The sequence below is a fragment of the Manis pentadactyla genome, chromosome 3, assembly GCF_030020395.1.
Source record: "Manis pentadactyla isolate mManPen7 chromosome 3, mManPen7.hap1, whole genome shotgun sequence".
Classification (NCBI taxonomy): Eukaryota; Metazoa; Chordata; class Mammalia; order Pholidota; family Manidae; genus Manis; species Manis pentadactyla.
Window position 1 is genome coordinate 204,155,927 of NC_080021.1, and position 26,268 is coordinate 204,182,194.

The 26,268-nt window shown below is 47.0% G+C and overlaps 1 protein-coding gene across 1 annotated transcript in view; it reads left to right on the forward strand.

Moving 5' to 3' along the window:
• PAPPA (pappalysin 1) overlaps positions 1-26,268 on the forward strand; it is a 230,765-nt gene that overhangs the window by 191,380 nt on the left and 13,117 nt on the right. Inside the window, exons 19-21 of the mRNA XM_036915515.2 lie at positions 4,149-4,258; positions 12,461-12,532; positions 17,168-17,266. Of these exons, the coding sequence (XP_036771410.1) occupies positions 4,149-4,258; positions 12,461-12,532; positions 17,168-17,266 (281 nt within the window). The remainder of the gene's footprint in view (positions 1-4,148; positions 4,259-12,460; positions 12,533-17,167; positions 17,267-26,268) is intronic.

Genomic DNA, 26,268 nt, shown 5'->3' on the forward strand with positions numbered 1-26,268 from the left:
AGGCTCTGAGGCTTTCTGGGGAACTGGTGTGCATTGCGTCTGACCTCAGTTGAGGGCAGTGATGCTGACCTCTTGGGCCGATTCCCTAACTGACCATGATAAAGAGCCCAGGGGATTGGATGTTCTTTCTCATGGCCAGTGTGATTTATGGGACAGTCACCAGGGATGTCTGGAGCAGAAGGTTATCTGTGCACACGCTCACTCCGAGTCACACAGCAACAGCAAATTCTACACCCAGGAGAATGAGAATTTTCACTTCCTGTCCAGCAGTGAGGCTCTTGGTTGGAGAGTGGAGGTCCGGGGGTGCCTGACCATCCCCTTTTGGAGATGGAGGTGCATGGCCTCGGTGCCGAAGGTCTTCACCTGAACTGAGAGTAGAATGAGGACCCCTACATTCAGTCTGGAGCGCTCGCTCCTGCAGACGTGGGAAAACGATAAAGGGCGTGTTTGCCCTCTCTGATGATTCAGGAGGCACTCCACGATCCTACAACTAGCGTATCCAAAAGACCCTGAGCGGGAGGCTTACAGAGAGGTGGGGTCTCGTAGGACCTCCCGAAATAGGCATTCTGGGAGGTCGGGGTAACAGGCGTGCAACGGTGAGTTGCTGGCTGGTCCATCCCAAGGCCAAGGCTTTCTCCTCCCTCATTCCTGATGGGCGTGAGTGTGTGGCTATGGCCTCTGTGTCTGTGGCGGGGTCCCTACATCAAGCTCAGTCAGGATAGACAAGTGACTATACCATCCTACTATTGGCTGTATTAAGCAGCCCTGGGAGAAAAATTCTGATCAAGTCACTTTTATTAAAAAAACAAACTATAGAAACAGGCTTCCTGCAAATGTATATCCATTGATACATTCAACTATATCCACACATGCATAAATATATCCACACATGTATAAATAAACACAGGCACAGATGACTAATAGCCAGAGACCCCAATACATCATATAGTAAAGCCCTGCCAAGCACATCAGCCAAATACCACACACAGACACACACACAGGTACACAGTGCACACACACACGTGTGACATAGTACACCTATGTCATGGGCACAAACACATCATATGCTTCGAGACATATACAACACACAGAGAGAAATGCAAAAGGCAGCCATAGCTCACACACATGTACACAGATGCATCCCATGGCCGCTTTGTACGTACTCTGCATGCACTTGGCACCACACACACGAGGCACATGTCTGGCTCCCTGCTCACCCTCGGCACAGTGGGAGGTGGGCAGAGGGGTGGTAGTGGCATGCCTTCAGGCACTGAGCTTTGGCATGGTGAAAGCAGAAAGGGAAGCAAGTCCGAGTGACTTTGGGTCCTGAATCTCCTCCTCCTCCTCTGCACCCCACGTCCCCACTGCCATGCAGATGCCCTTTTATGAATACGATAATATGGGGTGGGCGGGGGCTCAGTGGGGAGCTAAGAGAGAAAACACAACACCAGACACTGAGGGAGACAGCAAGAAAGCTGAAGGGAAAGCAGGTCCCCTCCTGACTCCCAGATTCCCACCTCTGAAGGCCCCAGATCCACGTCCCAGGCTGGGGAGAGCCCTCTGCACCACGGAGAGGGATCTCACCAAAGGCTTTGTAAACAGGTGAGGCGCAGGTTGGTCTGTGTCAGGCTGGGGGCTGGAGGGCACGGTCTGGAGCCACCCAGATGGGCTCCCTCGGGGGCGGCCTCCCCTGTGCAGCAGTCAGGTGCCCTCGGAAGGCTGCTAGTGCTTCCATGGTTGCCACCCTCCCCGCTCCTCCCGGGATGGAGAGGCAGGTGGGGGCCTGGTGAGATCACCACTCTGTAATGATGCCAATTATGGCTCATATATCACAACACAGCAGCCTAGTCCTGGAGCCCAGCAGCTCAGTGGGGGTGGGGGCAGGGAGGATGAAACAGGGCGATGCAGAGAAAGAGAAATCAGGGTGTGACTGCTGCATTGGGGCAGCGATGGCCGCCTGTGTCGACAGTATTTTTTCCTTCTTTTTCCCTCATGGATAAGATCACCTCCGTCTATTTCTTCTGTTTCTCAGAGGTTGCATCTCCTTTTTTCAAAAGAGTTCTATAATCATGTCTTTGCTTCCTCCTCGCTCTTTAAAACCTCCAGAACTGGACTCAGGACCCACAGCCAGCGCCGAGTTCCTCCCACTGTTCAGCCATTTCCCCCTTTCTCTCTTCACTCATGTCTTTTGTCTCTGCACCTCCCCATTTCTTTTCTCTCCTCCAGCACTTCACCTGGCCCTGTGCCCTTCACTTGCTACGGCTCTGCTGCAGCCATCCCAGGGCTTGGGCGCCGGAGGGTCCATGCTGTGCTCTGCCCCACTCGCTCTCTTGCCTGTGAAATGGGTGCGATGACTGACACCTGTCTTGTGGCTGGATTTGCAGGACAATGAGTGACATGGGAAAACCACCTAGCAAAGCCAGGGATCTCTTCTTCCTGGACTCAGTGTCCCTGTGTTTAAAGTGAAGAGGTTGTGAACATTGTCCTGGACCTGCCACCCTACCCCTGGCCCCCTCTTCAGTCCTTGTGGGTCTCTTAGACTGAAGAGGGTGATAAGATGGCAGTGGGAGGGCAGCAGACAAACTGTACAGACATATACAAGTATGAACATATGTATATGTGGCTCTGAGGCAGGGGAATGACCTCCGTAGGGCTCGGGTCAGATCCTGACATGTCAGTCCTTTGCCAACATGAATGTGCACCTTTTCGGATTCCTGGAGACATCCATGGGGAAGGCCTGGTTTTTCAGAAGACTTCAGGATGTGTGAGGTCAGGGCAGAGAATGAAGGAGGCAAACTATAGGCAACTTTGCCAACCCACAGTTTAAGTTAACTATGTTCACCAAGAAGCCCCCAGATGGAGGGCTTCCATACACTAAGCCTGCCCCTGCTAGTCACCCATGCCTTCATTGACTCAGGACCTGATTAATTTTTTCATTCCTTTATCCATTTATTCAGTCTCTCGTCCATCTACATACCCTCTCCCTATCACAAGATGCCTAAATACCTATTCATATCCACCCATTCATTCACTCCCTCATTTCCCCATCCTTCACTCTTTGCCTCTTTAATTCATTCACAAATACTTATTGAATGCCTACTGTCTGCCACTCACAGTGCCAGGCCCTGGGCATAGGATGGGGAACAGAGAGTGCTGGCTTCATGGAGTTTACCATGTGGGGAAGAGAGCTCTTGCTGTAATAGTGACCAAGCCACTGAGAAGGGGCAGTATGACAGATGCCATGAGGGGTGCCCACGAGAGCCCTTTGGCCTGTCGGGGGAGCACAGAGGTCATCTCTGAGCAAGTGGCACTTGGAGTGTGGTCTGAAGCATCATTAGTGATGCACTCGTTAACAAGGAGGGGGAAGGGTCTTGAAGGCACAGGGAGGCATGAGTCAAGCTGTGCACAAGGAGAAAGCAGGAGGCTAAGAAGCTGGTGGCGCATTCTTGCACTCACCATGCACTCGGCAGATGCTCAGTGGGCAATCCTGCATGTCAGGCACTGGGTTAGGCTCAGAGATGAACTGACCTATTCCCTGCCCACCCAGGGCATCCCTGTAACTGGAAAGGAGGCACAGGCGTGAGGCCAACACTGAAGCAGGCCTCAAAGGTGCTGAACACAGCCGTCATTCAGCTCTAGAAATCAGGGCAGGCTTCTTGGAGGATTCAAACTGCACCTTGAAAACCCAACAGGAATGGAGAAGGCAGATGGGGTGTGATTCAGGAGAGGGGCTGAACGGATGCAAGGAAAGAGCAAGGAAGTGTGGCACTCAGATGAAAAAGTGAGCACAGTCTGGTGGGACCACCCCAGGCGGGAAGGCGTTAGTGGGAGATGCTATTGGCCAGACCGTGTGAGGCCACGGACACCAGGCAGGGGGACTGGACTCTGTCCTGGGTGTGGGGAACCTCGGGAAGGTTTTTCAGCAGAAGAAGGATGTGGCCAAACTGGGCCCAGGGCCAATGAACATGGTGCCTGCTGGGCTGGAAACAAGAGGACAGACGTGGGGCGACCAGAGGTGGCTCACTGCCCTCAGTGGGATGGCCTAGTGCACTGGGGACCTGGGAGTGGCAGGGCACGCTGTGTGAGGGCAGCCCTCGGGCATCAGGAGGCTGCGGCTGACTGCTGCCTCACGCTCTGCTTCCCCTCAGGGTCGGAGTGTGCCACCTCGTGCCTGGACCACAACAGCGAGTCCATCATCCTGCCAGTGAACGTGACGGTACAGGACATCCCCCACTGGCTGAACCCCACGCGGGTGGAGGTGAGTGGCTGGGGCTTCTCACCTGGGCTGAGGGGAGGGCAGTGGCCTCGTGGACACCTGCCGTGCCCCGGGCCTGAGTTAGTCCCTTCACGTGTGTTAGGTCATCAAACTGTCACAGCTGCCCTGTGTGGTGGGCACTTGTTCACAATCATTAATGCAGTGCTTAAGAATTCAGTACTTCCTGTCTGTATGGCTCTGTGCTAAGGAACTTTTACTTACTGTCCCAGTGAATCCTGATGACAGCCTGGGAATAAGAGGACTGATGTCCCTAGTTTGGAGATGAGGAAAACTGAGACACCAGGAACACGCAGGTAGTAAGTGCAGTAAGGTCTGAAACGTGGAGCTCGCCGGGACGGTGCCATTGGCTTCTCCAGTAGAAGCCCCTGGAAGGCCGTCCACATTCCTCAGCCTACATTTCTCATATCTTTCTCCATGCTGTACCTGTCATATGTGACGTGGGGAACTAGTAACACCTGTTGCTTATGAAGCACCCATGCACTGTGTGCCAGGCGCTTAGCGCACGGACTGCCTTTAAACCTCAGAATGGTTGTGTGGAGCTGGAGGTGGGAGGTGGGTGATAGTGGCAGGGGCATTGTCTGCATTCTTTACTGTGTCATTGAGCTCTTGGGGCTGAGGGAGGGGCCCAGAGAGAGGGCTCAGCCCCAAGGCTGAGTCCCATACTGCGCTCTCCCCCGAGTGCCAGGCTGGTGTGCCCCTGGCTGAAGGTCAGCCATGGCAGCCCTGCCTCCTGGCAGCCGGGGTCAGCTCCAGGGCCATCACCAGGGTCACCGCGGGCCTGGCCACTCCGTTGTGCCACCTGATGAGTGGGGGCTCCCAGGACTGATGGGGGACCCGTCCCGTCCTCCAGGGCAGCGTGACTCCCAGGCCTCATGCGCCAGTTCTGGGCACTGGCTCACCCTGCAGAAAAGGGAGAGGCGGAGGTGGCATCTCCCGTCCCGCAGCCTCACTTACCTGGTGCCGGGGTGCCTCCCGCCCACTGTGCCCTCACCCCGGGAAGCCGGGCAGCACCTGACCCTCCGTGTGCTGTTTCTCAGACGAGCTGAGGGCGCCGTGTGCGGGCTCACGCGGCACTCTGCCCCGTGCTTTGCCTGACCAGCCCCCTGGCTCCCTGTGCCCCCAGCGCTCCTCACCCTCCTGTCTCAGTCCCCTCTCTCCTTTCTGCTGTGCTCTGCTCGTCTCACATTTTCATTCCTCTTCCTGCCTCTGTTGTCACTCAGTTCCCTCTCCAAGACCCTCCATGTCCGTAGTCTGTCCCCTTCCTCTTACTCCGTCCCCTCTGTCCCCTCCACCTGTCCCATACACCCTAGGGGCAGCCCTGTCTCCCTCACCTGAGCAGGCGCAGGAGCCCCCTCAGGCCCGGTACCGGTGGTGGTCTTTGCCTGGGACCCAGACCAGGTTTCCCTGGCCCAGCCCCCACTCAGGCCTTTCCTGTGCCCCCTGGGTGAATTCCCACCCTCCCCTCTGTGAGCCCGAGGCACCAAAGAGTTCAGTTATGATTCACTGTGAAATAAATCCAGGGATTTGAAAGCCTGCAAGCCCCTCCTCCTCAGCTGCCCACCAGCCTGCCCGCCCCAACCCCCGCCCAGCTCCCTGGCCTGCTGGCCTTTATTGATGCCGGCCTACCGAGAGCGCCGTAACGAGGTTCAGGCCTCCACCGGTCTCCGGAGGCCTCATTATCCAGGAGGAAAAAAAATGTGGTAGAAAAGGGAGGAGGGTGAAGGGCAGAGATTGATGATTTCCAGGAATAAGTCAGAAACGCTGGCCTCTGCTGCACCCCTGCCCCAGTGTGGTGAGAACTACAGAAATAGAGCTGCTGGGGCAGGCAGTGCCAGCGCGAAGCAGGCCCTGGGCAGCTCTTCCTGAGCGCCTGCGGTTGAGTGTGTGAGCAAGGGAGGTGGTCAGGGCAAGGCTTTGCTCCAACTCCTGGCACCTTTGTCTCCAGGGTAAGAAAGTGAGAGGTGAGAACCGACATTTAACGGTTGTCTGCTGTCCACCAGGCACTGGATCAGGCACTTTCCAGCCTTCATTTTCAGATCCACCCCCCGCCCCCCACAACACACACACACACAGACACCACTTGCCTAGGAAGAATTGAAGAGGGACCCAGGTCAATCTAATGTTACAGTTTACTCCAACTCCCCATGCAGCCTCTGTTAAATGCATAATAATAATAGAGGTGAGACATTTACCGATCACTTAGCAGGCTCTCCAAGAAAAACCTAACTCTGATCTGTAGCATTTGCCAATTACTGTGGTGTAAGTATTCCCACCATGGCAGATGTCAGGATTTCCAAGTTGCTGTCACTGTGCATAAAGTTGGGAAGAGACAGGCACTATTGCCTTGCATGAGCCCCTCAGCCCACCACTGGCATTTATCATATCATATGCACTTTACATATAGTGGCATGGATGTAAAGAATGATGCCTACTCAGATGAGTGGAATGTCAATGTTGAGAACATGTGTTCTGACTAGGGTACCAGAACAATGACCTTTGTGAGGGCAGGCCTCCGGTCATCTGATTTACCACGGTATACCTCTCAGAGCCTAGCACAGAGTAGATGTGCTCACTAAATATTTATGTTCACTGAGTCAGGAGACCAAGGTTCTAGTTCAAGCCCAGGCACTCTTTTGTTATATGTCAATGGACAAATCCTATCACTGTTTTAGGCCACAGTTTTCTCATCTATGAAATGAGAAGTAGGCCTGATTAAGAGTCATACACTTAAAACACCTACAGGAACCAGGAGGTGAAATAAATGGGAGAAGAAGACCAAGCATTCCTTTTGTATATGAAATACTAGGCATATCATGAATAGCAGTAGTATTTACTCTAAATATTCCAGAAAGATGTGAGGTAAGTATAAGAAGCACCCAAGTGCATACTACTCAGTTTAAGAAATAAGACATGACAAATGTAGTTGTTCTTTTCTTCTTGAGATATAAATTACATGCTGATATTAAATCTTAAGCATAAGGATTGATACATTTTTATGTTTATGTCCACTTGTGAGTCCACTGCCCAAGCCTGGATGGGGACCTTCCCCTTCTGAACCCCCAGAGAGCCCTCCCCCCACCATGCTGGACAGTGCCCCCACCACAAAGGTAACCTCTACTGGTTTTGCTTTTTTATTATTTATTTTTTTATTGAGACATAATTGACATAAATATTAGTTTCAGGTGTACGAAAATCCCAGCATTTTCCTTTTCAGATTTGCTTTCATAAAGAAAAACACTCTGTCCCTTTATTTTTTTAAACTTCCTCCCCCTTCAAAGTCCCCCCCACCACACACACTTTTGAAAGTGTAGGAATACAGAGCACTCTTCCCCTAACCTAATAAATGAGGTGACACAAACTCAACGAAAGATAAAATGGTCCTCAGGCTCAGTGCTGGAGAGACTGCGGGGAATGGTGGAGACTGTGGTGAACCGTGAATGCGTGAAAGAGGGCAGCCCTAGCTAGTGTGGAAGTGTGGGACTAGTGTGGTCAGATTTCCTTTTTTTTGAGTACAAGAAATACAGAGTTTTAAAAATATGAAATCTCTCCTTTTCTTTTAAATATTGGCAAATAATTTTGACTTCTCTTAAGCACTTTGTGTGCCAAACCAAATGTTTCTGTGGCTTGTATTGCCTGAAAGCTGTTGGTTTGCAACCTTTGGATAAGATAAACACTTCCATCCCTGAGCATCTGGAATTCAGGGTGTCAGCCTCTTTCCTGCCAGCTCCCAAGAGTGCTCCAGTTTTCCCTGTTCTTCCTCTTGCTCATAGAAAATGCAACTCATAACCTCAGAGGCTTATAATTCCTCTAGGTAGTGGGGACCTTGGATTTTATAATGGCTCTGGAAGAAGGGTGGAAGGAGGAAAGAGAGGAAAAGAAGAAGAACGAGAGGGAGAAAGGGGCTGAAGGCAAGAAAAGGAAGTCACCATTTACTGAGTATCTCTGAGATTTGGGGCAGACCCATATATGCCACCTCATTTTGTCTCCATCACACACCAGTGACATAAATATGATCACCATTTCCGGTGAAGAAACTGAGGTTCTGAGAGATTGTCACTGCCCGGTTTGCATAACTAGTGTGACTGTATCAGAATTAAAACCCAGGGCTAATCCTCCTGCATCCCATCTTGCAAAGCAACTGCCCTACACATCATGGAGCACAAACATGTGCAACCCTCGAACACAGAGGATGCAGAATGGTTCTGAGTGAACGCTGCAGAGACGGCGATGCTCTGTGTCCTGGAGGGGGAGCCCCAGATGGAGAGATGCATCCAGAATGTGTTGATTTCTCATTCATTCCTGGACACACACTCATGTTGACCCATTTGGTCATTTGTTCATTACACTCATTCAAAAACATTGATTATGCACCACCTCCAAATAGAACTTCCTCTTCAAACATAGGGAATACAGGGTGGAAAATACCCAGGCTTTCAAAAAGCTCACCCAGAAGAAAGCCAGAAGCTCAGCAGCTGACAACAGGAGGCAAACATAGGTTAAATTATGTAAATTACTCACAGAAGGGCCTATAAGTCAAGGGAAAAATCAAGGAGGAAAGCAAGTTTATGTTACAAGATATCAGGAGGGTGTCAGATCAGAGCCTCAGGATGAGGAGGCTTTCTGAAGATGCTTTCTCGCACATCTTCCGCTCTGCCCGGGGCCCATCCTCCTTCTCAGGGATCCGTCTTTTAGACACTGCCCCCTCCTACATTTGTCTCAAAGACTCTCCACCTTTCTGAACCTCGGTATTAATGTGGGTCAGAAGAGTAAGCTATTTTATCCTTGTAGCTTCAGGGCCTAGGGGAACTTGAAGGACAATGTGGCATTCAAAATACACACCTGCAAGTCACACATGTGTGGGTTTAATTCCTGACTGTCAATGCCTGTGTATGATTTGGGGCAGGCTGTTTAACTTCTCTGGGCTTCAGTATCCACTTGTGTAAGCCAGAGTCAAAAATAGTACCTATTTTTTGTGGGTTCATCAACTAGATGAACATTCTGAGCGTAGGGCCTAGACCATAACATTGGCTTAATAAAGGGTTTTGCATTGATAAGGATGATGGTGATGGAGTTGGTGGTAGGGCTATGATGGTGGTGTGGAGGTGGATGGTGGTAGTGGAGGTGATGGTGGTGATGGTGATAGGTATGGTGTTGTTGACGATAGTAAACAACAATGGTGGTGGTGTTGATGCTGATGGTCATTGAGCCAGGAAGACAAGATGGTCTATTCTTGCTGTGCACCAAGGCAGGAAATGAAAGCCATCTTACAAAACCTGGTTTGAAAGAGCTCTGACTGGGTGTCAAGGGGAGCAAGGCTAACTTTTGAGGGGCCCCATCTGGAACCTCCCATGTTGGGGTATAAACAGCCAGCCTTTCCTTCAGGTCCTGCTGTTTGTCCCCTTTCCCAGTCCTCCTCACACACAGAAAGGCCCTGTGGTGAGACAGGTGGGGCATGCAGCCCTGAGGAATAGTGGAAAATCCAAAAGCCTTGGAAAGATAAATAGGCTCATGCAGATGGTATAAAAGTCCTTTTTCTGAACTCACGTCAGGTAAACCTCAACTGACAGAAACTCGCACAGCTACACCAAGAGACTCCTACAGATGGATTAAATTAGCTCTCAAATAAACAGGGGGAGAGATGGGCATCAACTCCCTCGTGGACCCAAACTCTGCTGTTTTCTACTACTTGAACCATTACCAAATACCCCTCCACCATCCCTGCATTTTGACTGGGGACAGATTCTCAGAACTAGAGAATACAGTCTAGTCAAAGTTTCCTGGAGAATGAAAGCAGGTGATTCTCTCTACCTCTGGCCCCACAGCTGGGAAGAAGAGGGCAAGAAAGTAGCTGAACTGGAAGGGAAGAACACTGCAGCCCCTCACATTCCTTCACTTGGTCAACGTGTATTTATTTGCTTTTCTTCATGCTTTGACCCTAGGGAGAGACAGAGACATCTAACTAAAACCTGGGCCCTTCCCACAAGAACCTTAAGGAGTTGGTCCTCAGCTGACCATTTCCACATAGTTTATCTCAATGCATTTTCACCACCATTTGTTTTCAGTGCCCATTTCACAGATGGGAGAACCAAGCCTCAAAGTGGAAATTTCCAAAGCAATTTCAAGTCATAATGACAACCGCATCTCTTATACCTCCATGCCCAGGGTCTTCCCCACGTATCACCTTGTGTATGTGTGTGGGGAGAAGGTGGACAGTGTCAGCACAGGGAGTAGGGAGCCAGCCAGTAGGCTTCACCTTGCAAGTCTGGCTGGCAGCATCTTCAAGTTAAGTTGTTTATCCGTTACCTTTAATTTATCAATCTAACTGAAGTGGTCCTCTAAACTATACATTGTGCCAGACATTGTAAGTGCTCTTCTGACTTCTGACACTCTAGAAGAGAGGAAGACAAGTAAAGAAAGCATTGTCCATTGATAGAACCATCTCTAGCTCAAGATGGATCCATTCATAAATAACATAAATATTTACTGCATGTCCTCCACGTGCTGAGCACCAGTCTAGGCATGGAAGATCCAAGAGTGAACCAGAGACACTGTTGGGCAAAGAGGAACAGCACCCAACTCAGGCAGAGCCAGATCTTGGAGTCACGTGTTTCCCTTTGTTCCAAGCTCACCAAGAAACCTAATTACAGTCCAGCCTCCCGTATCCCATATGGGTCTGTTTTCAGGGAGAGAATGAATTTCAGGGTCACATGAATTTGCCACATTCTGGCCCATGTGACTGTTCATTTCTGAATTAAAATAAATCACCCGGCATTCAGCCAGGGGAGCAAGGCCTGATCATATAGACTTCCATGTCTGGTCCCTAACACTGTTAACTCTTATTGCAAATCTAAGCATTTGCCTGCAGGTTATTTTTATTTTTTAAGGAAATCTTTGTAATTTGGCATGAAAAGTAAGCTATGGCAGACTAAAGAAGGGAGCTTCTAGGATTGTTATGTTAGCCCCGTTCCTGATGCTATTTTATCTTTCTTTTTTTAACCCACTTCCAAAATATCATCATATTGGATTTTATGTTATGAGCTGCCTTAAATCATTCCCCAAACAATTGCGTCGTTTCAAATCCTGGCTTCTCTACTTAACAGCTACAGAGTTTGGGGAATTTATTTCCCTTATGACAGGAGATTAATGCCCACCTCACTGCGCAGTGGGAAGAAATAAATAAGATAATGCATAAAGTAATTAGCACCACAAATGCACCCGATGCATTTTAGTCACCGTCATCATCATCACCATGAAAGAAGGCTATAAATAAATGCATATATGCATGCCTATAAGCTGTGCCTGAGGGGGTTGGGAAAAGCCCCACGGAGGAAGTCCTGAGAAGAAATGTAAAAGGGAACTCAGGCTGCTCGCAGTGACAGAACGGCAAAGGGCACGTCAGGGAAGGAGAACAGCAAGAACAAAGTTGTGGGGACATGAAAGCGTGGGCAGCCTGGGGCACTGCGTGCGGCCCATATGGCGTGGCAGCAGGTGGGGGCAGGAAGGGCTCTCTGCATCTCCAAAGGCGCTGAACCACAGGTTAGTTCATTCATCCTCCAGCCCACTGCTCTCAAACTGAAGTGTCTATCAGACTCATCTGGGAGGCTTGTTGTTAAAATGTAGACTCCCAGGCCCTGATCTCGGAGATCTGGAGTCATCAGATCCAAGACGGTGCCAAAGGATCTGCCTTTTTAATGTGCCCCCACAGCAATCCTGAGGAAAGCGGCCCTTGGCACCTGCTTTGGGGAACCCGTTCCCTACCACTCTGCCATCTTCCTGCTACAGATGCACGTACACACACACACCAACACACGAACGCACGTTCTACCATTCCTCGTTCCTCCCAACTTACTACCCCAACTCCATCCATGGGGAAAAAAGCATCAGCCAGAAGTTCTCTGACGGGCCTTTCTGATCATGTCTCCATCCCCCAATTCTGCTTCTCTTCAGCCCTTATCCCTGCCAGGGAAGTACAGAGTCATGACACCTACAGTGAACACAGGTATTATTTTAATCTTATGGCGCCTGTCATTGCAAGTACCTAAGCAAATGATCCACGTAAACACCAGGGTGAGGTCAGGACTTGGAAGATTCACGAAGAAGAGGGGTGGTTGAATGTGGGACCAACAAAAACATAGCTCCCTCCAGCCCCAAACCCATCTGACCTCTCTCTCCCTCTCTCTGTAGAGAGTTGTCTGCACGGCTGGTCTCAAGTGGTACCCTCACCCTGCTCTGATCCACTGTGTCAAAGGCTGTGAGGTGAGTCCCTGGAAATGATCCTGCTGTTAGAGCAATATTGCTTTCCTAGTCATGGCTATCACTTGCTGTACCTACTAAGTGTTGTACATATCCCCTTAGACGTGGACAGGAATCAACAACCCCATTTGACAGATGGTGGAATTGAGGCATAGAGGAACAAACGTACTCAAAAATACTTGTAATGGGTAACAGAGTTGGGAATCCAAGCCAGGTTTTTCTGCCTCCTAAGCCTGTGTTCAACATAATATTGCATCTGATTAAAGCACCTTTACTATGCCAGACACTTCACCAACATTATCACATTTAACCGTGTAGAGCCACATGAGGCATTTTTTTCCTTTCCTTTCCCACTTTACTGATGGCCATTACTTGCAGATAATTTCCTTCTGCTGTGCATTTGTCATTTGCTTACTCCTCAACCCCAGAAGTAACATGGACGGCTCAGACCCAGCCACTGAGCTAAAAGTGGAAGGTCCTCTCTGGCCCGTCCATTCTGACCTCGCAGTTGAGCGTCCCCTGGAACTTGGCACAGGGAGAGCTAGCTCTGTGTATCAGGGACAAGTCTGGGGAGGTGTGTGGGGGTGTCATCTGTGGTCTCCAGGGGAGGCTGCCCATGGAACTGAGACATTTCCACACATCCCTATGTTCCTCATGGTTCTCGGTTGGCAGCAAAAAGAGGCCCCAAATCCCACCATGTGGGTATCCAAATCTCTGTGGTCCCGCCAGAGCCCATTCAGGAAAATGCAGGTGAAAAGGACTCTAGAAAACTTTGTATTTGATGAAATTCTTAAAATGTTAGAACTAGAAATGCTCTTCTAGATATCTAAACCTGACCTAAAGATGAGGATACCAGAACCTAGACAGTGGCCAGGACTGAAGTTTGATGGCATGCCAAAACCAGTGTGAATCTACTCTGTAGTACAGAGTGGAAAATGAGGGTCAGAGAGGGCACGGGCTGGCCCAAGGCTGCACAGCCTCACAGACACAGAGCCGAAGCATGAACCCAGCTCTCCTGACTTCCAGAATGGCGCTTTTTCTCCTCCTCTAGGCTACCTCCTGCCCATGAGCCACCCCCTGAGCTCTAAGTGTCACGAGAAAGTCCCTGGGTCACACATTTCTTTCTGTGTCTTGGTTAGGGACCTTCTGTGGCATCTTTCCAGGTCCCTCAACACTGTAGTCTCTAAGGACACCCGTGCCCCCCAGATTCAGCCAGGATCCGCCCAGCAGGGCCAAGGCTGTTGCTTCCTGTCCGTCTCTCTGGATCAGTCTGGCACTGCAGGAGAAAGGAAGCTTGAGTTACCTGGGCACTCGTTCTGCTGAGTCGGCGGTCTGGGCAATCTGGGCAACCAGTGTGACAGCGGAATTCGATCCCTCCTCTGCCTCAGCGCCGGGGCCTAAGAGACCCTCACCTGTCAGGCTCTGAGTCTCCCCAGTGATGCTTATCAGCTTTGCCCTTGCAGGTGTTCCTCGTCTCCGTCCCTCTTTAGCTTAGAGCTGTTAGTTTGTCTCTTGTCTGGGGCTGAAAAGTATGCCGAGAAGAGATACACATGCTGAGTACAGAAAAGAGGCACCAACACGGAAGGTCTAGAGGTAGCTGACATTGAGAAAGGGTTTTGGGACCCTTGAGCCACCTTCCCTCTGCCCCAGCCTGTGTCCAAAGAGGTCATTCACTCACTTGCTCATCAAAGCCTCACCCAGTGCCTCTTATGTGCCCAGTAGGCTCTGGAAATGCAATGACCTTCCTCCAGTGTAAACAGTAACTAAGCTCTTCCCGAGCATTTGTGGTATCTTTTTGCCTGTCATCTATCCACACGTGCATCCTTCATTTTACTAAATAAACATTTAAGCAACAGGCATTTACATTTGATAAGGCTTTGCTCAAAATGCCAGGCATTTTGCTAGGAATTCTAGGATACAAAAATGGACAGCACATATTCCTGTCCGTAAAGAGCTCACGGTATAGTAAAGAAGATAGACAACTAAGGAGAGAATTCTGAAAGATGTACCAAGGGCGATAACCAAAATAAGTTCAAAAAGCTATAGAAGCATAGAACATCCTGTATTAGGGTCTTAGGGAAAGCATTTCGGAGGCGCAATGTTTGAGCTAAATCCTGGTGGATGAATTGCTTGCCCAAGCACATTATTAGCAGCGGAAGCAGTGTGAGAAATGCCAGGGACAGGAGAAATCTTTAAGTAGCAGGGCTTTTCACATGCTAGTCCCTCCAGAAAGTCTCCCTTCTCTACCCTCATCTAATTAGCTCTGACTCGTGATCTGGGCCGCCAGGTCCTTTCCTCAGGGACCCGGCCACCGAGCCCCCTGATTAGGTCAAATCCTCCTAGTCCCCAACAGCATCGTGTTCTTTTCCACCATAGCTCTTTACAGAGTTGAAATTGGCCAATTAGAGGTGTGATTATTTGATTAAAGCCTGCCTCCTCACTGATGTGTAAGGTCTGGACGAGTACCTCTGTCTATATCGGCACACTATTATATCCATTTCCTTTTCACACAATGTGTGACACATAGTAGGCACACAGCAAAAAGGGTTGAATATAAAAGGGATGGATAGACAGCAGGATGCATGCATGGGTGTGGCTGCACGGAAGGGTGCATGAAGGAGAGAAACTAGTGATGAGTGGAGACTTTTTTCAGGGGTCAAATAAAAAAAAGGAACTCATTTTCCATTTATTTTTTGCTTTCTTTTTCCTCCTCTTCTTTCCCAGTGACTCCTTTACCAGCCAGGTTCTTCCATTCTAAGGAAGGGCCATGTGGTTTCCTTTGTCAGTCTGTTTACATATGATATGAGAAAGGACATAAAGATCAGAGCCCACGGGCCAATCTCCTAAGGCTCAGAAACACAGAGGGAGTCTCCTTTGGTTGTGTGCCCTCTGTGCCTCCTGCTGATAGGAAGGTAACAGTGTGCTCCTGGTGGCAGTTGTACAGTAGGGTCACACCTGGGCTCATAGCCATGTGCACACACACATACACCTGAGCACAGCCCTTACCTCTTCGTGGCTCTGTTTTGCTAAGGTATTTTTAGACCCAGATAGAGTAGTGATGAAATGGAGTCTGGCTTCATGAGTTGGGGACACAGAGACTCAGAATTGGGAGCAAAGATGCAAACACCAGGGATGCCACCTAGAAGGGACACCTTGTGAGCTTGGTTCTTCCCAAAGCAGTTAGGATGGGAAGGAAGAGACTGGTGGGCCTCGCGGGTGTTGGGATGCGGTGGTCCCAGCCAACTGATGACATCTTCTTTCCCATCAGTAAGTCACTGGGCATTAGAGACTCCAACCCAAACTTAATCAGAGTGGTTTTACTTTCATCTGCATTCTGTATTAAAAGGTCACACAGTATTGCCTTCGATGGTGGGAAGAGGTGCGTTCACTGCATTGAGAAATCAGTGGACTCATCCTGCCTCTTAATTTCACTACTGAGAGTCCTGAGGCCCAGAGAAGATAAGCTACTTAAACAAAATTACCAAGTAACCCCCCAGTTGGCTAAGTTTGGAAAACCAGAACGCAGGTGTTCTAAATCCCAGACAGATGCCTTCCCACTCTGCCAGTGCAATTGCATTCCACTGTGAAACATCCCTGAGAGCTGAAGTGTGTCCAGTATTAATTCCCAGCTAGGTAATTGGGGGACGGAGATGTACTTGATGTGCCCATGCCTTTGAGGAGCTCACAGGCTTGCACCAGCTACGGACACATAAACGGGCCATAGAAGGCAGTGTGCTAAGTTCTCACATGGGGAAATACAAGTGTTAGGGGGAGTCAGGAGTCTCTGCAATAACCTCCCCCCACCCACCTGCTACAAGATTGCTCTGGGTTCAGACCAATAGTGACTTCACTCCACCATCTTTTCCTCATCTTCAGAGCATCACTGCATTGGAGGAACACAGGGAAGAAAAAGCAACAGATCGATATGCACTAGATAGAGCATGGAATGGTAAAGAGAACAGTATGGAACCAACTTAGATTTAAATCACTGCTCTGCCAGTGTGTTCTTGGCCAGGGCCCTTTCTTGCTCTGAGCCTCAGGGCCTTCATCTGTAAAGTGGGAATAGCAATACCTACCTCACATGTTGTTCAGAGGATGAAAGAAAACAGCGCATGTGTAAAGCATGTGACCGCAAGTAAACCTGTGCTTCTGTGTTAGAGGAGCGGGAGCCCCCACAGTCATACACAGACCATCGTGCCGAATTCCCATGAATTCTTACATTTCATCTCTATAGTTCTTGGGTGGTTTATGTTCAGCTTTCTAATATATTTGCATGCATTTTATTACAAACTGTGTTTCCAATTACATACTACCAGGAAACTTTGGGGAAGGAGCCTCACATTTTCTTTTCATTTCTTCAAGTACAATGAACCCCCTTTAGGAAGATGTAAGTGATAAGGCTTTGCATACCCCTGCATACAAGAGTGCGTCTCCCAGAGTAACCATACCTTAGCTGGGAACAAGTATAAATAGTTAAAATGAGAACTGGCCCCAGAGGGTGTTGGGACTTGCAGCCAGGTGGGTTGTCATAGAGGTCTGTGAGAAGATGAGCATTACCTAAACTACAGGGGCCGGCCCCATTCCCTCCAGGGTGCTAACAAGGCCTCCTCTCCCTCCTATCTCTCTCCCCTCTCACAGCCCTTCATGGGAGACAATTACTGTGATGCCATCAACAACCGAGCCTTCTGCAACTACGATGGTGGAGACTGCTGCGCCTCTACAGTGAAGACTAAAAAGGTAGGCCGGGGCGTCCCCCTCACAGCCACCTCCTGCCAGTGCTCCAGCTCACTGGGCCAGGACTTCGCCTCCATGCCAGACAGCTTGTTGCCCAGGCTGTGTCAGCACTCACCTGCACCCTTTATTCTGTTATAATGTTTATTCTTTTAGGTTAGTTAGAGTATTAGTTGAGCTAGTATCACGTGCTGGGCCCTGAGCTAGGCATGGAGGCTCATGGATGATGTTTAGATATGTGGTCCCTTACTTTCAGGGCTCAGAGTCAGGTGTGGGAACAGACACATGTACAATAAATACTTATGGAAGGGAAGGCCAGAGCATGGGGGCCCAGGCAAGGGGCTGGGCAAAGCTGTGCAGAACGATCAGCACTGATACTGACACTTGAAGGAGACGGGCTTGGTGGCTAGGAAGTTTCCAAGGCAGGAAATGTGCCTGGAAAATCCTAGTAAGAACTTGCATCTTTAGAGGGTATGGTTAAAGTCTAGGGGAAGAGAGAAGATGGGACACTCCCAGTGAGGCCAGTCACGGCCTTTGGTCATTGCGTGATCTCTTCTCTTTTTTGTACCTGTAAGGTTAGGGGGCGTGGCCCTGGTTGCAGTTTCCTTCCTTCGTGTCTTAGGATGCAACAGCAGTGATTCATATCCCCACTCACAGAAGAGTGGCCATGTCCACCTCCCTCCAACCATGAGCTGGGACCAGAGTTTGGGGCCCCAGCTGAGAGCAGGGAGCTAAGGGCTCAGCTGGGCAACCAAGTTGAGAAGAGTTCTTGTGATGAATGAGTACACAGGAAACGGTTTCTATTTTCATGCTCATCTACAATTTGAGCTTGAAAGCTCATTTGCTCTCCAAGGTCATTTGGTCTGATCACTCACTTTAAAGATAAGAGAATTGCGTTCCTGACACAGGAGGGGCAAAGAATCATAGTCAGTCTTGGTTGAAGAGCTGTCTATGATCATCTACTCCAAACTTGTCATTTTATTAACGGGATCCCTGAGGCCCATAAAGGAGGTATGATTTGTCCAGGGTGGCAGAGTGATAGAAACAGCAGGCTTCTGGTTTCCTGTCCAGGTCCTTTTATATTGCTACATCCTCAGGAGAATTAGTTCCTTCATGAAAAGATGATACGACCCTAAAATGTAAGGATCAATAGGGCAAGACCTGAGGGATACACTCAAGTCAGGGACTGTTGCTGCATCTTTTGGTTGATGAATGGGGCTGCTGAGGTTCTCTGGGCTCAGTCAGGCGTCTTCCCAGTGCGCCTACCTCCTCTCTTAAACATGGAAGGTAGACACTTCCTGCTCAAGTACAGGGGAATAAACTTCATTTATTATTCACGAATTTTATTATTTTTCCTAATTATGAAATAATACATATTCTACTTTCTGAAAAATGTAGAAAGATGATGAGAACAAAAACCACTGATTATCTTACAACCCAAATGTAACCATTGCTTTCCTTCTGGTGTATTTTATTGTAAGTATAAGTATGTGGGTATCCATGTCTACATATATAGATCTGCATTTCCAGTTTTGAATCTAGTTGTTTTATTTATTTACCACAGGAGATCTTACCTAAGAAATGCCTGATGTTATTATTAACTTCTCAGCTGTATTTTTTTACTGTATTATTATTTATTATCTGGTTGTGATATATAATATTTTACATAACCATTTACCTCTAGCTTTTGGGTTACTTCAGTTTCTCACTATGAAGAAATGGTGCTCACTAATAGCTTTACACATAAATACATGTCTAATTATATTCCTTTACAAGTGATTCTTAGAATTAAAATGACTAGGCCAAAAGGTACGAGCATTTTTACAGCTCTTGATACCTGTTGCCAAATGAATACAGTGTATAATAGTGTCTATTTCACTCCATTGGAGTCAGCCCTTTTTGAAAGTGAATGGACAATGAACTTTGTGTTTTAAATAGAAGTTTGTATAGAATTATGACATGTTATTCATCTGACACCATCAGTTGGAGAAAGAGCAGTTCCAATTAAAAGAATTTTCCTACCAACTATAACTTATACATTAAAGCATAAAAAAATAAAACTAATTAATTTTTATTGAGAAACTTCCTTAAATGGATTACTATTTCTACAGAGTGCATGGTAGGGACATGAAGTCATGAGATTGAGGTTCAGGTGCAGGTTCCAATTATAGTCTCTTAAAAAATGTACGTGTGTGTGTGTATGTGTGTTATGTGTACATACACACATACACACACACACCAAAGACCATTTTGACTGTTCCTACTGGGTTCAGTTCCACCAATGTCAGCCTCTAGGGTTCTGATATGAGCACTGTTTCTTTAGTAAGGGACTCAGGGTCAGTTCTTTGCTAGTTCTGAATATGCTTCCTAGGTGCTTTTTTCTTTTTCACTTAATCATAAATGTAGTTCTGGCTTTTCATGTTTTAATTTAAAGTGGCTTCTTCTTCTTTAAATTGGGGTTCTTGCTGTTGACCAAGACAGCAGACTGCAGATGACCAAGTTTCCTTCATACAACATGATGCATGGTCATTGGGCATCTCTGTGGGCCCAGCACTGAACCACTGCACGGCAGAGTCCCACACACACAGCGCCTGCCCTTGTGGAGCCCACAGTCTATCAGGAAGCCAGCCATTAAGCAGTGAGGTGTACAACTATGCATTGACTACCTTTGTGAAAGGGCAATAAAGGAAAGGTGCAGGATCTTATGAAGAACAGTGTGAAGGTCAGAGGAAGTATACTTGAGGCACCGACAGTCACATTGAGACCCAGGAATGAGGAGTTTTCTGGGTGAAGGTGAATGGTGGTTGAACACAGGATGGGGAAAACTGTAGGATGTATGAATTAGAGTGCCTAGAGGCTTTTCTCGTGCTTCATATGGATTTGCCATTGCTATTAGTTGTTACAGAAGTATTTGGGACTTTCTTCAGATTTGAGATTCCAAGAAATCTGACTTCTGAGAAAAAAAGGTGTCTCAAATTAAAGTTCAGTAGGCATGTACATTGGGCATCTCGGTGGGCCCAGCAGTGTACTTCCTACAATCTAAATTTCCCAGTTTAACTTCTAAATAAACTCTATCCTGATTGGGCAGGATGGCACAGAAAGAGCTGAGCCCACCTCCTCCCACATACACACTGAATATATACCTACAGAACCAGGGATAACAAGACCACACAAAAAAATGACAGGAGAGATGGTAATGGAGAGAGCCCCACAATGAGCATGGCCCTACAGTAGGGAGACTTACCACCGAGCTACCAGAACAGACTTGCCTGCCCTAGGCACAGAAAAAATTTCACAAGATGAAAGGTTTAAACCTTACAGTAACTATAATTGAAGGAAGCTGATTTTCAGAACTCAAGCACCTGCCAAATGATGGGAACTGCTGGTACTCTCTCCAGAACCAGTGGTGCTACTGAGCACCATTGTTTGCATTTGTACCCCGAGACCCCTGCCCCAGACACTGCTAGCATGGATGGGAGCAGGTTGAGCTACATTTATGTTACCCCTGTGTGTTGAGAGTATGGACAGGAGCAGCATCAGGGCAAACACACTACATCTAAATGCGGCAGAAGCAGCCTCCTGGCTCCCACCCACAGGAAAGCATGCCTGTCATATGTCCAGCAGAAAAGAAAGAGAATCAAACAAAATGAGGATAGGTTAAGGGAGCTCTGGGACAATATCAAACATCCTAATATTCATTATAAGAGTCTCAGACAGAGAAAAGGGACAAAAATGGGTGGAAAACTTATTTAAAGAAATAATAGCTGAAAATTTCCCTAATCTAGGGAAGGAAACAGACATCCAGGCCTAGAAAGCACAGAGAATGTCAAACAAGATGAGCCCAAGGCAGTTCATGCAAACACACATAATAATTAAGATTCCAAAGATCAAAGACAAGGAATCCTAAAAGCTGTGAGAGAATAACAAGGATTTACCTATGAGGGAAATTCTGTAAGACTATCAGGTGGTTTTGCAGCAGAAACTTTATAAGCAAAAGGAAGTGGCATGATAGAGTCGAAATGCCAAAAGAGAAAAACCTGCAGTCAAGAATACTCTACCCAGTAAAGTTATCATTCGGATTGAGATAGAGACAAAGAGCTTCACAGATGAACACAGCTTTAAAGAGTTCACTACCACTAAACCGGCCTTAGAAGAAGAAATATTGAACAGACTTCTTGAAGAAAAGAAAAGGGCATAAGTAGAAGCAAGAAAATTATGAAAAGAAAAAAAAAATCACTGAGCAAAAGAAGTAGACCAGTCAGTTAAAAGCTAGTATGAAGGTTAAAAGACAAAAGTAGTAAAATCAATAACTTCTGAAGATGGGTTAAGGGAATCACTAAATTAAAGGTGTTAAAGAAGTCATCATATATATAAAATGAGGAGGAGGACTTAAAAATACAATGGTGTTATAATGCATTCAAACTTAAGTGACTATCAACTTAACATACACTCCTGTATATGTGTAAGGTATCATATATAAACTGGAGTCCAACCAGAACACCAAAGAAAGTCATCAAGCCCAAGGGAAGAGGGCAAGAGAAGAAAGGATCAGAGAACTACAAAAACAACCAGAAAACATTTGACAAAATGGCAGAAAGTACATACCTATCAATAATGACTTTAAATGTAAATGGATTAAATGCTCCAATCGAAAGACATAGGGTGCCTGAATGGATATAAAAAAAGGACCAAGTATATGCTGCCTACAAGAGACTCACTTGAGACCTGAGACACACAGACTGAAATTAAGGGATGGAAAAAGATATTCTATGCAAATAGAAATGACAAAAAAAAGGTAAAAGCTGGAGTAGCAGTACTTTAAAACAAAGACTGTAAAAGCGAGACCAAAAGGGATGTTCTATAGTGATTAAGGGTTCACTCCTTCAAGAAGATATATAATTGCAAATTTCTATGCACCCAAAGGAGCACCTAAATATACACAAGTAATAGCAGATATGAAGGGAAAGTTGACAGTAATACACTAATAATAGGGAATTTAACACCTTACTTATGTCAATGGATAGATCATCCAGATAGAAAATCAATAAGAAATCAGTAAGCGGCTTTGAATGACACATTAGAACAAATGGACCTATAGATATGTACAGAACATTACATCCCAAACAGAATACTCCTTCTTTTCAAGTACACATAGAACATTCTCTAGAATAGATGACATGTTAGACCACAATAAACAGTCTTAATAAATTTAGGAAGACTGAAATCATGCCAAGGATCTTTTCCAACCACAACAGTATAAAACTGGAAATGAATTACAGGAAAACAAAAATGAAAAAAACACAAACACATGGAGGCTAAACAGCGTAATAGTAAACAACCAATAGGTCAAAAAAAGAAATTAAAGAGGAAATAAAAAATATTTGGAGGATAATGAAGGTAGAAACAAAATCTTTGGGATGTAGCAAAAGCAGTTCTAAGAGGGATGTTTATAGCATTACAGGCTGCTGCAAGAATTGAGAAAAATCTCAACTAAAAAACTAACCCTACACCTAAGGAACTAGAAAAAGAACAAAGCCCAAAGTTAGTAGAAGGAAGGAAACAAAGATCAGAGGAAAAATCAATGACATAGAGACTAAAAAGCAAACAAATGATCAATGAAACTAAAGGCTGGTTTTTTGAAAGGATAAACAAAATTGGTAAACCTTTAGGTAGACTCATCAAGAAAAAGAGGACTTAAACATCTAAAATCAGAATTGAAAAGAGAAGTTACAGCTGACACCACAGAAATACAAACAGTGATAAATTACAATGAAAGCTTTTATGCCAACAAATTAAACAACCTAGAACAAATGAATAAGTTCCTAGAAACATGCCTCTCCCAAGATTGAACCAGGAAGAAAGAGAAAATCTGAACTGACTGCTTACTAGTAATGAAATTGAACTGGTAATCAAAAAATTCCCAACAAACAAAATTCCGGGACAAGAGGGCTTCACAGGAGAATTCTATCATATAAAGAGTCAATATCTCTCCTCCTCAAACTATTTCCAAAAATTGAAGAGGAAGGAAAGCTTCCAAATTCATTCTACAAGGCCAGAATCACCTTGAAACCAAAACAAGAGAAAGACACTGCAAAGAAAGAAAATTATACTCCTATATCCTTGGTGAACATAGATGCAAAAATCCTCAACAAAATATTAGCAAAATGAAATGAAACTACAGTAAAAGGATCATTCCCCACAATAGTGTGGCATTTATCCAGGGATGCAAGGGTAGTTCCATACCTGCAAATCAATCAATGCGATGCACCACATTAACAAAACAAAGGATAAAAACCATATGATCACTCGGTAGATGCTGAAAAAGGATTTGATAAAATTCAGCATCCATTCATGACAAAAATGCTCTACAAAGTAGGTATAGGAGTCTATACCTCAACAAAATAAAGGCTACACATAGCAAACCCACAGCTAACATTATACTCACTAGAATAAAGCTGAAAGCTTTTCCTCTAAGATCAGGAACAAGGCAAAGATGCCCATTTGCCATTTGTATTCAAAATAGTACTGGAAGTCCTAGCCACAGCCATCAAGCAAGAAAAGAAATGAAGGGCATCCAAATTGGTAAGGAAGAAGTAAAATTGTCACTAGTTGCAGATGACATGACATTTTATATAGAAAACTGTAAAGACTCCACCAACAAACTACTAGAACTGATACATGAATTTAGTAAAGTCAAAGAATACAAAACCAAAACACATAAATCTGTTGCATTTCTATACAAATAATGAACTAGCAGAAGAAGAAATTAAGAAATCAATCCCATTTACAGCTATATCAACAAGAAGAAAATACCTAGGAATAAATTTAACTAAGTAGGTGAAAGACCTGTACTCTGAAAGCTATATGACAATGATGAAAGAAATTGAAGAAGACACAAATAAATGGAAAGGTCTCCCGTGCTCATGGATAGGAAGAGTTAGCATTGTTAAAATGACCATACTGCCCAAAGCACTCCACAGATTGAGTGCAATCCTTATCAAAATACCAATGGCATTCCTACTTCCTGCAGTAGATGGTTCATAAAGATAACAGGTGGAAGAAATAGATAATAATACAAAACACCCCAGAGTAACCCACTGTGTATATCAGACACCCTGCCAGACCCTTGTCTTCCAGTATCTTCTTTAATCCTCCCATCAACTCTGACAGGTCGCTATTGCCCCATTGTGCAATTGAACCAATTTTTGGCTTGAAGTACTTAGAGGACTTGCTTGAGTTCACTTGGCTACGAGTGCTGAGGTCCAAATTTGAACCCAGTTCTGTCTGACTCAGGAGCCCAGCTCTTTCTCCCACATGGGGCTGAGTCTCAGAAGAAGAAAGCAGGCGGGGATAGGACCTCAGAGGTTAACCTGAGATTTCCAGAATGGCTGCTTCAGAATGGGCACGCCCCTCCCAGTTCCAGCTGGAGACACTGCAGTGTGAACCCAGCAGCCAGGAAACCCTGGGTGTGGGACCCCTCACCTTGGCAAAAGTGAAAGCAGCTTCTCCCAGCAGCTAAGACGGGGTGGGGCGTAGTTGAGGCTCTCAGCCTTGCCAGTCACCCATGATATCCCAGACAGGAGTTTCCTCTGAGCGGAAAAAAAGTCTTGGTTTCTGTCTCCAGCTTCCACAGCAGGAAGCCTGGCAAGGCAGGAGAGGGGCCAGAGGCTGGCTTCCCCTTCTCCTCCCCTGCTCTCACCCACTGGCCCTGTTTCCTTCCCACCTGTACTGCTGGCCCCCATCACAAAGCATGGCAAGTTCGCTGCCCGGAAGCGCTGGCCCATACTCACAAACCCACTGACAGGGCACATTGCTTCATGCCCCTCCTAAATTACAGTAATTCACGAATTGAGCACATAGCATGTGCTTGGCCGTGGGTTGGAATCTCCATGCATATTATCTCATTTTGAATAAAATTAAAAAAAAAACATCCAGCAAGGTAGAAACTGAGGCTCAAAGAGGTGGAATTACTTGTACAAGGTGACAGAGCTGTGTGTAAGATTTAGGACTTTTCCTGACTCCAAACTAATCATTGTAGCCACTGTTTATTAGGAGCTAACTATGGGCCAGGCACAGTGCGAGCTGCTTTTACACCTGCCATGGCCTCAGCACGGTAGCCTTGCTGTCCCAGGCATTGTCTTTTTGCCTTTATCCTATAGACAGGGCAGCTGAGGCTTGGAAGCTTTAAGGTCCTGCAGCCAGGCAGCAGGACAGCCATGAGGCAACCCCAGTGAGTCTGAACCACACAGCAATGCCTCTAACCCCTGTTCTGAACACACAGCTGCGTCGCGCTCGCATCTTGCCCAGGCATCTTTCCCTTCTCCCGGCGGGTCGGCTTCTTGCTTCCTAGTCCTCCTGGACTGGAGTCTCGGGTATGAACTCAAGGCCCAGGGCTAAGCACTCAGCACCTTCTCCCACATGTCCTTGTAGCCAACTCTCCACCTAACCTCTTCCCAGGCCCCAGGGCTGGGGCCTCCCAGTCACTTGGCCCAGAGTGATGTCTGTCTGCCCCCTCCTCCATCCTTCCTCCCCTTGATTGTCTGCACAGACACCAGCTGTTCCCCACATCTGCCTTGTGGGGTGACCTGGGCCTGGCTGGTAGACGAGAGCAAGACAGTGCAGGAAACTCCATCTGACAGGGGTGACCAGTCTCCCGTCCAGACACCCGTCTGCAGTGCACGGCAGACAGGAAGGGGCAGGCAGTTTCCTATTTTCCTCTTGGAACCTTGAGGAGTCTTGAATACGGAGGAGATTTCCAGAATGGCTGCTTCAGTAGTTTCCCCTCAAAACCACCACAACACATTTGTTTATAATTGGAAGCATTCTAAGGAAGTATGTGCCGGGTGTTCACGGAGGAAGGCGAAACAACCTTAGCTTGCCCAGCATGCCAAGTCTTTCTGGGGCCAGGTGGCTGGGAGCGCTGGTTATGGTCACCTGTTGCAGCTGCTAAGAGACTGACTCTGGAAGATACCTGGGGATTTAGGGAGTAGTCCCAGTTCTGTGGCTGA